Source organism: Myotis daubentonii, chromosome 4, assembly GCF_963259705.1.
Source record: "Myotis daubentonii chromosome 4, mMyoDau2.1, whole genome shotgun sequence".
Classification (NCBI taxonomy): Eukaryota; Metazoa; Chordata; class Mammalia; order Chiroptera; family Vespertilionidae; genus Myotis; species Myotis daubentonii.
The window spans coordinates 82,858,020-82,874,779 of NC_081843.1; the positions used below are offsets into that span (position 1 = coordinate 82,858,020).

Here is a 16,760-nt window from a genome sequence, read left to right on the forward strand (position 1 = left end):
CCCTAAAAGCAGGTTATATATTTAAGAGTTACTGGCCAATTTCACTTGAATGTTTTTTTTAAAAAGCATATTACAAAAAAGATTATAATAAAATATATGGAAAACAATACACCTGTATATTTCTGGCATGAAGATTAAAAAGTCCAGAAAAATAAATATCACAAAGTTAACTATGGCTGTCTTTGGAAGAAGTATTACAAGATGATCTTTCTTTTTATCTACATGCTTTTCTATATTTCTGATATTTTTTGCAAAGGACGTATGTTACTTTTATAATTAGAAGAAATAATATAGCTTTTATTAACAGTTACCACCAAAGATTAATGCTTAGCTGTATCAATTAACAAACTTAATTTTACTGGATTAGGAATGGCATCGATATTAATAATAAGACAAACTAGAGTTATGATAAATATAGCTAAAGGCTCTTGTTAAATTTCCTTCATTAGAATTACATCAACCACCAGGCAGAAAGAATGCTTAGTAAAAAACTATATAAAGATAGTGAAGGGCTGCAGAGAAATACCCTGAACATACTGGTTCCTAGAGATGAGTCCTAAGTTACCATTAGGAGGTCTGCAGGATGGTATAGAATTCAAGAAATAGAAAAATATATAAATTAGTTAGTTTATTTTTCAATGCACATAAAAATTAAATATGCCCATAATGAATGGTTCTAAAATAAATTTCAACAAGACTTGCTCTTGAGGTCCAGGTGTCCAAAAAAGAACAAAGTGCTTTATGGACTCTCAAATTAAAGATGACCATCTCGTATTCACCTTACCAAAAGATTAGATTCTTTGTCTAATTATGAAGATATGTACATCTTTATATTCATTATATTCCAAGACTTCCAGGAAATAGGATGCTCTGCATAACTGAATATTTCAGATAAGAGAATCTTATCTTTAACTGGCTAAAATGACTATTTTTTTGCCAATTAGGTTAGAATCATTGCCCATTCTCAATCGTATTAAGCAATAATAAATACCATCTAAACTCTTCTTAATGAATCAAAATTATTATAATGAACATCTGACATGTTCTCTAAGAATAAATGAAGTATCATCTACAGCAAAGGTTTCCATAATACTCCACTCCTATGTTCCTGTGTTTCCTTACTTACCTAATGTCAGGTGGTCAGCTTCCACCTCTTGCTGCTGTCAGAATAGATATCCCTACCCGGGTCTTTCTCTCTCACTTTTTTTAGCCCAATAATATAATTGGCTAGAGAGATCCATGGGCCAGTCTCTGCCCTCACTTTTCCTTTGCTTGTTCATTTATTTATATTTTAATTTTTGAGACATGTAGTTAATATAGTCACACATTTTATGAATTTGCCCTCTTAAAGGATACTGTCCCTGACTTTTATTATTCTTTAGTCTATTTTAAACTTAGAATCAGATAATCAATTTGTTAGCACCATGACCAAAGTAAGAAATAAAGAGTATTCCCACTGGTAATACTGGTCCCAGAGGCTTTCTATGAACCAAGGGCATATACTTTCACTTTTCTACATAAATGACATTAAAAGTTAGTACATAATTAAAAGTAGACTACAGGAAAAATAGGACTCATACTTCTGGCTCCCAAGAAAAATAATTCAAGAGTACCTGAAGAAAATGAACTACTTTGAAAAAAGGATTTTTGCTTAGTTTGCTCAAAAAGAGGAATTAATTCTACATGGTATCGGACACAGCACAAAACTAACATTCCAAAGGGATTTTTGTTTCTTATAAAAACCTAGATTAAGCTAGTTTAACATTATAGGTTAAATAGATGAAAAGTAGTAAAAAACTATAGATACACTTTCATAACCTATCAAACCTGAGGGGCCCTAGTCTGACTTAATCCAGAATTAAAAAGACAGTTTGAAGAAACCTGAAATGGACCAGTGCAATTTGAGAGGAACTAAGCACCTCAGGGATGTGCTTCATGAAGAGGCTTTAAAATTCTTTCTTGATTTACAATCTCCGGTTGCCCCTTCCTCCTCTAATTTCTGGCACTAGCTATAGAGCAGGTATTGTGTGCTTAGAACTTTGAAAAGAGGATCTGACACCTTATCTCCCTAAAGCTGATTAGAGAATAGTCCAAAACTATATTTCTAAGTGACTATGTGCAGTTTGGTACTAGTTTGATATGATGAAACTTAAAGAAACCTGGGAAGTACTTAGAAACACAATTTAATGAAAAGGATTATATAGTTTATTAAAGTACTTGACAGAGCCAACACAAGAAACTAACTCTGCCTCCAATTAACTACCAATTTTATTTAAAATTTATTACCCCCCACAAACGTCCTCTTTACAGGCCTGGATGATTTACAGGGGGACTAAGGAGACTCCTGGGCTGCAAACAGAACTGTCCTGTAGCACATCTCCCCTGACACTTCTTGTTTACCTACATTGGGATGTTACAGCCTACTGCAACTCTGCATTCAACAAGATATGTAACTTCTTAGAATTTTAACTTCAATTTCATGCTACTATAAAAATTCTAATTATCTATATTAATAAAAGAGAAATATGTAAATTGACCATCACTTTGTGATGTCCACAACCAATCAGGAGTGAGTATGCAAATTAACCCAACAAAGCTAGCAGTGGCCCTGCCCCCTGTCCGCTCTGGGCCTCTTGGCAGCGTGCCTCCTCAGGGCCTACCTACCGCACTCCACACCTGTCAACCGTCCTTGCAGCCTCCCAGTGGCCCAGCTCCTGGCCTCAGAGACAACCCTCTGGTGCCTGAGGTCGTAGCTCCCAGTGTCTGGTGTCTCCCTCTATCCCAGCGGTTCTCAACCTGTGGGTCGTCACCCCTTTGGTGATCGAATGACTCTTTCATAGGGGTCGCCTAAGACCATCCTGCATATCAGATATTTACATTACGATTCATAACAGTAGCAACATTACAGTTATGAAGTAGCAACGAAAATAATTTTATGGTTGGGTCACAACATGAGGAACTATATTTAAAGGGCCAGAAGGTTGAGAACCACTGCTCTATCCCATTTCTGCCCCACTGCTCTGGTAAACAAAACCCTAGTGTTGGAGCAGCCCCATGGGTACAGGCGGGAGCTCGCTTGGTGCACAGTTAGCGTGCCCAGGCAGCCCCGGGCCAGCCAAGGGGCGATGGTGGCTGCCATGGCGGCAGCAGCAGGTAGCTCAGCTTTGTTTTGAATAGATGAAAGAGGCCACCTACACAGTAACCCAAATTATCAGATCTCCCTCCTCCCTATCTCGCCAAATCAAGAAGGGAGGGGCAATGGGCATGGAAGGAGGGTGGGCAGGCAGGAGGCGGAGGGCAGAGGAGGAAGAGGTTGAGGAAGGGGGACAGTTGCATCCCAGTTTCACAATGGGAAAGTGAAACGCACTAGCGCACCCAACCTCTCCAGTCCTCCCCGCCTGTCTCGCTTCCCCCACCTCTTCCCCTTTTCACCTCCCCGGGAGCGCCAGAGCTGCACAGAGGAACTCTCTGGAGAAGGAGGGTGAGGAGGAAGCGGAGGGGCTTGCCACTGCTGCCGCCACTGCACAGGCAGCCGGAGCGAGCCCGCCGCATGCCAGCAGCCAGGGGAAAGAAGGCCTATTCTTGCACGAATCTTCGTGCATCGGGCTTCTGGTATGACTATAATGATTTTATCCCTTGACATTCTTTTCTTCTCATTTACTAAAGACTTCTTTTATAAATTATCTGAAGCTTTTAAAAAGTAAATAGATGGCAAACCAATGACAAAAGTGAACAGGTCATGTTTAGATAATGCTCTTCTTATACAGATCTATAATTATATCCATTATCTGACAATATCCTTATGATATAAGGAATATCAGATCTTGAGCTTGGCTGAGAAGACTGAAAATGCCTGGTCTTAGTACTTTCCTGTTTATTTTTTTTTTTAATTTAAATTCTTTATTGTTTAAAGTATTACGTTTCCTTTTTCCCCCCATTGACCTTTCCCCGGCTGTCTCCACCCCCCAGCATATGCCCTCACCCCCCTACTGTCTGTGTCCATTGGTTATGCCTATATGCATGCATACAAGTTCTTTGGTTGATCTCTTACACCCCCCACACCCCCCCACATACACACCTTCCCCTGTCTTCCCTCTGAGGTTTGATGGTCTGTTCGATGCTTCTATGTCTCTGGATCTATTTTTGTTTTTCAGTTTATGTTGTTCATTAGATTCCACAAATGAGTGATATCACGTGATATTTACCTTTCTCTGACTGGATTATTTCGCTTAGCAGAATGATCTCTAGGTCCATCCATGCTGTTGCAAAATGGTAAGAATTCTTTCTTTTCTACAGCAGCACAGTATTCTATTGTGTAGATGTACCACAGTTTTTTAATCCACTCATCTGCTGATGGGCACTTAGGCTACTTCCAAATCTTGGTTATTGTAAATTGTGTTGCTATGAACATAGGGTGCATATATCCTTTCTGATTGGTGTTTCTGATTTCTTGGGATATATTCCTAGAAGTAGGATTACTGGGTCAAATGGGAGTTTCATTTTTTGAGAAATTATAATATTCCAAAGGATTCTTATAATTGTTAGTGTGACATATAATGAGCACTGAATATTACTGTCAAAATTACTATGAAAAATAAAATTAACGTATTTTTAGTCCCTTTGTTATTAGCAGATGTAGTCTATGCATCCAGATAAAAAAAAATTCCTGTGAAAGGTAAGTCTATATTACACAGTTTACTATACAACAAAATATCCACAAGCCTCTTTTTTAATATTGATTATCTACTTCTAAGTTTATTGGCAAATTAAATAGCTAGATATAAACAAACAAACAAACAAACAAACAGGAAAGTACGACCAGGCATTTTCAGTCTTTTCATATCATGTTCAAAAGACCAAATCATACAGAGTTGCTATAATACTCAAATAATTTAGTCTTGGACTAAAAGAAAATGGTTTATAAAAGCCTGATATGTAGCCATATAGCCCAAACAAGAAATCTTTCCTGAATAGATTCATGAGGGTATTCAGCTCAACTGATGCATGACGTTATAAAGTCATGGTCAAATAACACTTTCCTACTTCTTTTTATGTGATAATCTTACCATGCAAATGCATATGAGAACCTCTGGATCTGTTCCCAGAGTTTACATAGTCCTAATCTTGGAGTATCTGTTGGCTGGGAAGATAGGCTAAGTTCTACAAACGTTCAAGGATGCCTACAATTCTACTTTGTTTCCACAATGCTCTGCAGTGAGATGGCTCATGGTATCATTTTCAATCCTGGGGAAGAAAGACTACTAGACTTAAAAACTTCAAAGAAACATGTAAATATCAAATAAAATATAATGCCTACTGAAATTCATAAATCTTTCATACTAAATAATTTTTTAACATCTTATCAGCAACACTTGTCAATTTTAATAGATCAAAATAAGTTTAGAGGAAATTTAATCCTAAGAAAAAGGTAACCCATAACGCATTACAGATAGGGGCTAAATATGAATTTCGTTAAGCATTCTAAGAAGATGGTGACAATACAATATTGCTCCTAGTAACACTCTTAAAAATAACAGAATCAAAATAAAATGACCAACTTAGTGTTCATATTTTGTTTTCTAAATACAAACTCCAATAAGAGAAACCAGAGTTCCTTGGAGAAGTGCTTGATTCCAGGTGTGCAGAAGGCAAAACACAAGATCAATCGGGAGCATCTTGTGCCAGAAAGTAAGCAAGTACGCAAAGGATGGGGCAAGATGAAAGGACAGAGGCCAGCCAGAAAGAGCTACTAAGGGCCAATGCTGATATTATTTGAACAACAAAATGAATAATGACAGTTTGGGATTAAAACATAGAAAATAAATGCTTATTAACCATACTGACATAAATAAGTAAATAAATAAATAATAGAAGAGAGACCTCTCTCTTACAGAAGAATTCCAAGTAATAAACATAACAGGTATCAGGGACATACAAACTCACCATTACAACACCACAGTAAATAGCTGTTGCCTACAGACAAGACCCATCCATGGATGCTAAAATTAGTGGGGGAAGCTTGAAAAGAAACTGAATATTTATATAGTCTCAAAGTATCTTCCCCCAAATATTTATAATCTCAAAGGGAAAAAGAGTAATTTTATAGTGTAGCAGCTCAGCAGACACCACTTTAACCGTGAGATCATGGTAATATCACCAGTAAAAAGACAACAGACATCCTGTTACATCTATATAATGCACTGGGAAGGACATATCACTTATGTGGCAATCTTGCCCCCAAATGCATAATCTCAATATTACATGAGAAAACACTGGACAAACTCAAGGTGAGACATTCTACAAAATATCTAAGTGAGAATCAGGAGACATGATGGAACTCTGGATGGAATCATAAAACAAAAATGACATTAATGGGAAAACTGGTGAATTCTAATTCTAATAAAGTAATTCTAATAAGGTCTACAGTTAGTTACTAGTGCTGTATCAACATTAATTACTTGGTTTTAACCATTGTACTATGATTATCTAAGACCTTAACATTGAAGGTATAAAGGAAGAAGAAGTACCAAGTTAAAATATAAGCAAATACCCTTACCTTCACTTGATTTTTCTGCTTGTTTTGTTGCATTTTCTACTTTTTTTTGTTTTGCTGCTAAGAGTTCCCGCTTTAATTGTCTTGCTTCTTTTCTGAGCTCTTCACTATAAAGCAAAAACAATCACATAAGTATAAAATATACAGAGAGAAAGTTGCTTAGCAAAAACAAGTAATTCTGGTTTTCAGGTGCATTAAATCCCTAAGAAAAACACAGCTTGTAATGTAATTAATTTGTGTATGTTTACTTGTGGTATGGAAATATACTTAAAGAATATTTTTAAGTTATAATAGCAATCTATCCATATACATAAAAGGCTAAGCAACCAGCTGACCCTCCGACTGGCTGACCGGCCGGTAGGTATGATATGCACTGACCACTAGAGAGCAGATGCTCAACACAGGAGCTGCCAAGCGACAGGAACTTTGCAGAGTGCCCTCTTGCACTCTGGGACCCTCTGGGGTATGTCGGACTGCCAGTTTCGGCCGATCCCCGCAGGCCAGGCTAAGGGACCCCACCTGCTGGAGGGACCCTGCTCACTCTGTAGTCTGTAGACACCCTTCGAGCCCTGGCGCAGCCCCAGGTGCGGCTGGCTGAAGAGGGACCTCGGGAGGTTGGCTCCAGGGTGTGTCTGGCTGCCTTGCCCAGTCCTGCCCTGCTGGCCACCTTCTAATTAATTTCCTTTCAATGTGCACGAATCCATGCACTGGGCCTCTAGTATAATATGAATTATCATAAAATATACCCCCTTTCAAGTATATCAAACAGAATTAGTTAAGTGATAAATGACCCATTGTTCTCCCTCTAATTTACTTGCAAATTTAACATCCTAGTTTCAGTTTAATAATTTGTGGATAGCCAAATCAAAGTAAAATTTTTAATATAAGTACTAATAACTAAACCTGGGCATACCCAAAAAGATTTGGCTTTAAAACTTACTGAATTCCTGAACTGGCACAAATAACTACCATTTATTAAGCAATTATTACAAGTTAGCTGCAGTGCTAAAATTTTTATAAACTCAATAAAAATTTTAATACCTTTTAATACCCACTTAATACCACAATTTGGCAAATAATTTCCTCTTCTGTGAAAACTACCAGACCAATGTATTCTGATGATGAATACAATCACATATTAAAGGCAAAGTGAAGTGTAAATGGTGACTTCACTATAAGCCACTAGTTAAGTGACTAGTTTCAACAAGCCAGTTTTAGGACAGGAGATTCAAATTCATGCCTTGGAAAAACTTATTAACTTGTGATGAACCCTTAGGGTCACTTGTTTTTGTTTTTTTTAAAAATATATTTCTTTATCAATTTCAGAGAGGAAGGGAGAAGGAGAGAGATAGAAACATCAATGATGAGAGAGAATCACCGATCGGCTGCCTCCTGCACGCCCCCCACTGGGGATCGAGCCCGCAACCCAGGCATGTGCCCTTGGCCGGAATTGAACTTGGGACCCTTCAGTCCACAGGCTGATGCTCTATCCACTGAGCCAAGCCGGCTAGGGCAGGGTCACTTGTGAATAATCAAAACTATGAATTTTATATCTGTGAATGTTAAACATCCACTCTATTTTCAACTAAAGCTACAGTGGATCACAAAGACTGAGACAGACACCCATGTGAAGGTTTAGTGGAATCTTAAGTCTGATTAATTCTATACTGATTCAACCTTTATTTCTTCATCCTGATCTCTAAATCTGATTTATAGATTATAAACATATATATATTTTACCACTGCCCTATAATAGAGTTACCAAACTGATAGGTCTTACAATGTCAGTGACTCAGTTTTCTTTTTACCTCTTTCCCACATCAAACACACAGAGTCATGTTATGTATCTGCTTAGCCTCCAAGATCCTTAATTCTGAAACTCTCCTTCTGATCAATATCTATTTACCTTTTAAAAAACTTTTTTCTTATTGACTTCAGAGAGGAAGGGAGAGGGAGTGAGAGATAAAAATATCAATGATCAGATAGAATCACTGACTAGTTGCCTCTTGCATGAGCCCTACTGGGGATCAAGCCCACAGCCGGGCATGTGCCCTGACCAGGAATTGAACCTGTGACCTCTTGGTTCATAAGTTGATGCTCAACCACTGAACCATGCTGAACAGGCAACCTTTTTAGCTTTCTCACTCAATCATTTGTCTGAACCTGTGCTTACTCTAATAATAACAAAAGCCAAATCCTTAACGTAGTTCATGGTCTACTGGTCTTATCCTAAGCCCAATTGGCTCTCCATCCATTCTGGATGATTCGTTCAGCCATTTCATTGATGTGCTCAACTGCACCTTTAATTTTCTTAACTTGTTTGTCCTTATGGATACATCATAATTACCTAAAAAGCTTGTTAAAACAACTTCCAGAAGACAAACCTCTAGAGAATATGATCTCTTTAGATATTGGATGCTGCCTGGGAATTTGCTTTTGTGACAAGTTCCCCAGGTGATTCCATTACGCACTCAGGTTTGGGACCCAATGCATTAGGACCTTACTATAGAAATTATCTCTCTTTCTTACAACTTCAAGCACTCCTACTTCAAAGATCCTTTTATTCAGCCAACAAACATGATCACATTTCCTTGGACTGTGCTCCAATCAAGTGATTATTATCTTCCCAAGTGGACTCCTTGCCTGAAAGAATAGTTTATATACACAGCCTATTGCATCAACCTCTAACTTCTTAATCTCTTGCAATCTATCCTTTTTATACTCTATTGAAACTGCTTCTGTATCAACCAAATTCAATGGCCTTTTCTCAGTCCTCCTCTTCCTCTTTGGCCTACCATGCGATGATATTAACCACTCCTTCCTTCTTGAAATTCTATCCTAATCAGACTTAACTACCACTTAAGAGTCTTGATTTGCCAATTCTCCTTCTCCTAGTTACTCTTTTTCTTCTCATCCTATAATTGTTGGCATTTTCCCCATTTCCATACCCTGTACACTGGCATTTTTATCTAATCATCACATAACATCAAGTATCACCTTTACATAGGTTATTTCTAAATCTAAACGTTTTGCCCTGATTTTGGTCCTGCATTTGTAACTATCTATTACAAATCTCCATGTATATTAGTGCTGTCCAACAAAAATGTAAGACACATACCTTTCCTAGCAGCTACATTAAACAAATGGTAAAACACACACACACAACAACACACACACAAAAACAGGTTAAAATATCCAAAATGTATTTCAACATGTAACCAATATAAAAATATTACTTTGATATTTTACATTCTTTTTTAGTGCTATATCTCCTAAATCTGGTGTGTACTTTATACATCTCAATTCAAATTAGCCACATTTAAAGGGTCCAGATCTAGAGGAATAGCAGAGGCTAGATGTCACAATAATTACAGAAGCTTTATGTCCAAACTTGAAGTCATCTCCTTCCTGCCCTAACCTGTTCATTCTTCTGAGGTCCCTGGTTGATTGTGGAAGCACTTTCTGTTATGACCAGACTTTAAACTTCCACTGGGACTGTCCCCGCTCCCTTTCCCTGAATCACGGTTGAAGCACGCCGTTTTCCAGTCTCTCACGTACAAGTGCTCTTCTTGACTTTCACATCAATGCCTAGTTTAGGCTCTCATTATGTATTTCTTAGATAAATGTAATTACTTCCTATTTCTTGAAGTTATATAAACACAGGGAATAGCAACCACATCTTTGCTCTGTCCACTAAATACCCTTATCTTTTTATTATAATGATTTAAAACATTTTTACTTTGGTAAGTAATTCAGAAATGTAGATAATGTTTTCTGATGACTAAGATTATGGTATGCTGAAGATTAAAGAGGAAATGCTGCATGGTGGCTGAATAAACATTATAAGGGTAATTTGAAGTATGCAGAGAATGAGAGGCAATGAAAGCATATACTATTATAGAAGCAGTAGAGCACAGGATTAACTTTGGATTCAGAAAATCCCTTCCTCTCAGAAAAATTCAAAAAAGACAAAGTGAGATAAAAAAGTAGGCCTATAGATAGAGATTATTAAAATATGCTTCATTATCCTGAATTTTTCATGTGATGAGGAGTTTATAATATTGTCATAATCTTTCAGACTATTCAAACAACACCATTTGTTAGTACTTGTGGGATCCATGACTCTTGGAATGAAGTGCAAATTTCTAGTCTAGTCTTTAGATTGCAGTCTGATATTAGGGTTCCCAATCTTATATTCTCTGGATTATAAGCCTATCTTTGGGCACTAGAATATATTAAAATTTGATATAATGGGAATAAAAATTGTAAGCCTGAAGAATACTGCTTACAAAGCAAGCATACAAACTATGGGCTGGCTTTTGAGTCCAGACAGCATTTTTCTGGCTCCCTTAGAGCCTAATTTCTGCTTGCATGGCAAAAGAAATCTATCTAATAATAGGATAATATGCAAATTGGTCGGGATGCTGTCACCTAACGACCAGTCAGCAGGCTGCGTTCCAGCCCGCTGCGCCGGCCCAGAGACATGAGGCTCATGTCCCTGATGCTTGCAATGGGCCCTGGGACATGAGGGTCGCGTCCCCACCCACTGCGCCGGCCCCGGATGTGAGGCTCACATCCCTGCCCCCCGGCAATGAGCCCGGGACATGAGGCTCACATCCCCGCCCCTGGCAATAAGCCTGGGACGTGAGGCTCACGTCCCCACCCCCTGTGCCGGCCTGGGGTCCGCAGGTGTGCGGAGAGGCCCGTGCACCGCAGGCCCAGCCAGGGGTCCGCACGTACGCGGAGGTCCGCAGACCTCCACTGTGGCCCGGCCCAGGGGTCCACAGGTCTCCCCTGGCTCTGGCCTACCTCTTTGGGGCAATCAATCAAGAAGCCCCGGATGGGTGGGCAGGGCCTACCTCTTGGGGCAATGGATCTCAGGGCTCCCACACAGTGACAGGGCACAGGTCAGGCTGGGGGACCCTCCCCCTGCCCCGCCCCAAGTGCACAAATTTCATGGACTGGGCCACTAGTGGCTTTTATAAGCTGCTATTAACTCTAAGCTAATTAATTTTTTTTCTAATAGGGTGTTTCTAATTTGAATTCATTTGAATTGTAATGTGATTTGTATGACATCACCATTATCCACCAGATAATTCTGCACTGTATATATACATATAAATTTCGGAAAATACAAAAAAGTATTAAAATGAACTAAAAGAGTTCACAAGTTCACAGATTTATTTTGGAGCTTATAAAGAAGTGAACATCTTACCCAACACTCTAGCCCATTTCCTAGAGGTAATTACTATCAATAGTGTGTGAGGATAACATTCTAAATTATGCTTATGAAAACACACATGCATGCATACATACCAGTAAACATTTATACATATACACACATATTATTAAACTTTTTTTCAACAAAAACAAAACCATGCTATATAATTTTGTATAATATGCTTTTACTCTCTTAATATATTTGGGGCCCAGCCAGTAAAGCTCAGTGGTTGAGCAATGACCTATGAACCAGGAGGTCACGGTTCGATTCCCAGTCAGGGCCCATGCCCAGATTGTGGGCTTAATCCCCAATAGGGGGTATGCAGGAGGCAGCTGATCAATGATTCTCTCCCATCATTGATGTTTCTATCCCTCCCTTCCTTCCTCTCTGAAATCAATAAAAATATAAAATATATACATATTTGTGGACATACACTCTAAATCAATATATACAGATCTCTTCTTTCTTTAGTGGACATGTCTTTTTATTTAACCCATTTATTTAACCCATGCCAATATTGATGAACATTTAGGTTGCTTATATTTTTTGTTATTACAATGAGCTTGCAGAAAGCATTCTGAACATTAATTTTCACTCATGCTCTTTCTTATACTGTAGGGTAGCTCTTAGAATTATATGTACTTTATATTAGGGTATAGGTAGCTTATTATTAGATGACAGGATGTATCTTTCATATCTATCTTTCGCTTTGTACTCATATTTCCTTGAGGTTTTCCTATTTATGTGATAATTCTTCCTCTGAGCTTTAAGATACTTAATTCAGTTTTCAACAATGTTTTTGAGTTCCAAAATCTCTTTATTTTTCTGATTGCTTTTTAGTAATGATTTCTCTAGTCTCCCTATTAATTTACATTATTTTCTTTTAGAGTTATTTTTATTTCTTCCTTTAAGGATGCAAGAGTTATCTGGTCTGATTGTTGTTTTATAATATTTTTCAATCTGATAAATATGTAATATGCTCTGCTCCAATGACAGAAAGAATTTCTTTAAAAAAGCAGTCCAATAAAATATCAGCAGTCTAGAAATTATAGTAGCCTTTATATATTTAATAATAACAAAGAAACTACTAATTCATTCAACAATTTCTGAAGCATTTCATATTTATTTGGTACCATTCTGAGTGATAGCACAGAAATCAAGATGAATATGGAGGGGAAGAAACCTAACTTCAATAGATTGTTTAAAGCAGTTTCTTCCCTCACCACTTACTCTTTTTTTTTTTTTAAATATATTTTTATTGATTATTTACAGAGAGGAAGAGAGAGGGATAGAGAGTTAGAAACATTGATGAGAGAGAAACATCGATCAGCTGCCTCCTGCACACTCCCTACTGGGGACGTGCCCGCAACCAAGGTACATGCCCTTGACCGGAATCGAACCTGGGACCCTTCAGTCCGCAGGCCAACGCTCTATCCACTGAGCCAAACCGGTTAGGGCCCACTTACTCTTCTTAATAACCTGTGATCTAAGCATTTTAAGGGTAAGAAGGCTGAGGCTTACAGAGATTAAATACTTAGCCTGAAGTCACACAATCAGTAAATGGGAGAGTTAGACACTAAAAATGAGATTGACTGATTTCTATGCTCTTTCCATTATAGTACACTGATACTTTGAGAAAGTCTCCAAGGGAGTCAATTCCAAGGAGGGACAGACATAGGCCAAATACATAAAGAATAACAACAGTACATAATAAAAAGCGGTAACTGCCATGACAAAGAAATGACTAAAGCATTTTGAAATTCAGAGAAGGAAAGATTAGCACAGGCTAAATAAGAGATGGCTTCAGAGTAGGCCTGTGAACTGGGCTATGAGAGATGAGTAGGAGTGAGTCATATGGAGATACAGTGAAGAAGATCCAAACAGTGTGCCTAAACGAAGACAGAGAGGTGGGAAAACGCAGGTGCATGTTAGAACATTATGCTAAAGCATAAATGTTTTAAAGGAGTTGGGGTGATGGTAACAAAAGATAGAGCTAGGATGAGAATCTGAGGCAAAGTCTAAATACTAAGCATTTTTGAGTAGCCAGGTGAGAATATTTTCCTTCAATTTTTCCATACCTTTAAATATATATATATACATACATATTACAACCAGTTTCTTAACTGCTCTTTTTGTCTTCATTTTACCCACTCTCTACCTATTTTAATACCTTACTATAACCCATACACTCCTTAGATTGCTGTCTTTGAAGAAGTAACTTATGACCTCCTAATCAAAAATTTCAATAGCTTCCCTTTAGTGGTAACTTAGACCTTAAGAGAATCTGACTTTGTTGACCATCTTATGAGGCCTACCTTTGGGTACTCCCTTACTTTCTACAGCTGATAAGTAATCACCCTTCTTCCTTTATAAAGTCTCTTCCTTTCTGTGATTAGTGACAGCGGTCTGGGCTTTCATGACTTAACTATTACAGTGTCTCCTATTTGGTCTATGTGCTTCTGTTCTAATGTTTCTTCCATTCATTTTGCACACTTATGCCAAGTTGTACAATTCTACTCCCCTGATCTCCAGATCAGCAAGGATGGACCGGCTCCCGGCATAAATCCTACTGAATTGTGCACTAATTACTTTTCCAAGCATTTAATTCCCTCTCATGAGCTACCTTCAAACTACTTTTTCAACTTTGTCTCTCACATATCTTCTATAGTTATAATAAATTTCAGCCAAAATATACTAGTCATAATTACCTTGGCAAACTTTAGGCTTCAGCACACCTTGGCAAACTCTGAACTAGAGCACACATACCCCTTTGTTCATACCATTTCCATGACCTAAAATGGTCTTTCCTCCTATTCTGCCTCTTAAAATCTTCCTCATCTTTCAAGGTTTCCTGGAGAATGTGGCACTTAAGCATAGCCCTCGAGCAAAGTTGCCAACCTCATTGGGTGTCAGTTCTCTCATCTATAAATTGTGGCTATATTTACCATACGTATTATAGTAAGACTAATGCAAATATTAAGGATTAATATTAGTAAGAACACTATCTGGTGCCTAGGGGGCAGTTTTTTAATGATAAAATACAACCAACCCATGACTGTAAAATTACATAAACAATTAAATAAATAAAAATGATAAAAATGATTTCAAGTAAAAATTGATAATAGAATGATACTAATTACTATAGCACTGAAGATGTCTACTCTAATGTTATTGATGGACTTTTTTTCTTTTTAAAACTAACATCCATTACAAAAGATTAAACAAAACATTTGGGTAAAAAAAGAGATATTGCCCGCCCGGCATGGCTCAGTGGTTGAGCGTTGGCCTAGTAATCAGGAAGTCACTGGTTTGATTCCCAGTCAGGGCACATGCCTGGGTTGTGGGCTCGATCCCCAGTGTGGGGTGTGCAGGAGGCAGCTGATCAATGATTCTCTCTTCTCATTGATGTTACTATCTCTCTCTCCCTCTTCCTTCCTCTCTGAAATAAAAAAAAAAAAAAATTAAAAATCCTGGGGATCTTTAACATCCTGTAAAAAAAGGGATGTTAATGAGAATATCTACACCCAGCATCACTATGTGGCCATAAAAAAGCAATTAATCCTTCTTTGCCTCCTGTTTTATCATCAACTAAGAAGAGTCTGAGGAGGGTGTAAATTAGTATTTCTGAAATGCATAATCATAATTATAATATAAATGTGAAAAGTGATTATAATCTGTAGATCATTTTATTTCAATTACTTTGGATTTAGGATCTTGAAGCCCATTATCTAAGGAAATGGTGAGATGCAGAATATAGTCATTTTCATCTTAGATACAAAGAAGTGGAGTGTATAGATAGTGAGAGATTTTTTTCAATATTGCCCACATCAGTAATTGAATGGTAAACCTGATACAGACCTCCTAATTCATTATGCAGTTTCTCATTTAATCTGCTAACTACGCACTGAGTGAAAAGTATATTTAAATTTGAATACCTTATTTTTAAGCTAAATATTTTTTTATGCAACAAAAGGTACTATGAATAAGTGACTACATGGGAAAGTTTTTATAACTACATTGTGTTTAAATTTATCGGACTATTTATATTACTTTATAAAAGATTTTGAAAATCTTGCACTTTTTTTTTAATCATGCAGCTTTTCAATTTGAGATTGAAGACTTAAAATGGCAATGGCATAATTTTCAGTCAGTTGTTATTTTTTCCCAGGTGCTTTTCTAATTTTCTTTAGTTTCTAGGAATGTGCCTTAGGAAAATTTTGAGTTATATTTGTTCTTTGTTCTTATGGCATAAGACATATCTTAATATAAGGGTGGTAAACTCAAACACTGACCTTCTCTAACATACACCTTTAAAAAAAAGGTAAAGTTGTCAAGACTTAGTGTTTGATAAGTTTTTGAAGAGAACTTTAATCTACAAAAATGAATGAAATATGTATAAATTTCTTTTATAGAACAGTAAATGAATTTGCTTAGAGACCTTGTTAGGCAAGCTGACAGATAAACACATGTCCATTACAGACACTGTTTTTTGGACCATGGATGTAACACTTGCAGTTAGCTTAAGCCTGCAATTTCCCAACATCTGATAATAATTCATAACACATGAAAATGATTGAAAACCAAACAGTATGCCCTTCCTGGTTTTTAGTCTATTGCTTTAATAACAAAGATACTGAATCTGTTTTTAATAAAACAATAATTTGGCTGTTGATGAAATAATAAAATAGCCGTAAAAAAGGCCATTATAGGTATTAAAACTATAGATGGAAGACATGACGTTTAGACTTTGGTATCATCAGCAGTAGCAGAGATGCATATTTACCATATATCAGAAAGTATCAGAATATGCTGTAGTTTATACATTAATTTTGAAAATATATACATATATCCAGGAAATATCTAACCAAATTAAATCAGGAACTCCCTGTATGTTCAAAGCTCTGTTCTCCCTATTACTGGCAGTATGGCTTCAGACAACTAAGTTAATCCATGTTAAGTTTCAGTTTCCTTATCTGGAGATGAAAA

The 16,760-nt window shown here is 37.3% G+C and overlaps 1 protein-coding gene across 1 annotated transcript in view; it reads right to left on the reverse strand.

Annotated features, from left to right (window-relative positions):
• The window catches only part of CWC27 (CWC27 spliceosome associated cyclophilin), a 180,913-nt gene that overhangs the window by 70,598 nt on the left and 93,555 nt on the right, over positions 1–16,760 (reverse strand). The window contains exon 11 of the mRNA XM_059694531.1: positions 6,557–6,660. Coding sequence (XP_059550514.1) covers positions 6,557–6,660 — 104 coding nt within the window. The remainder of the gene's footprint in view (positions 1–6,556; positions 6,661–16,760) is intronic.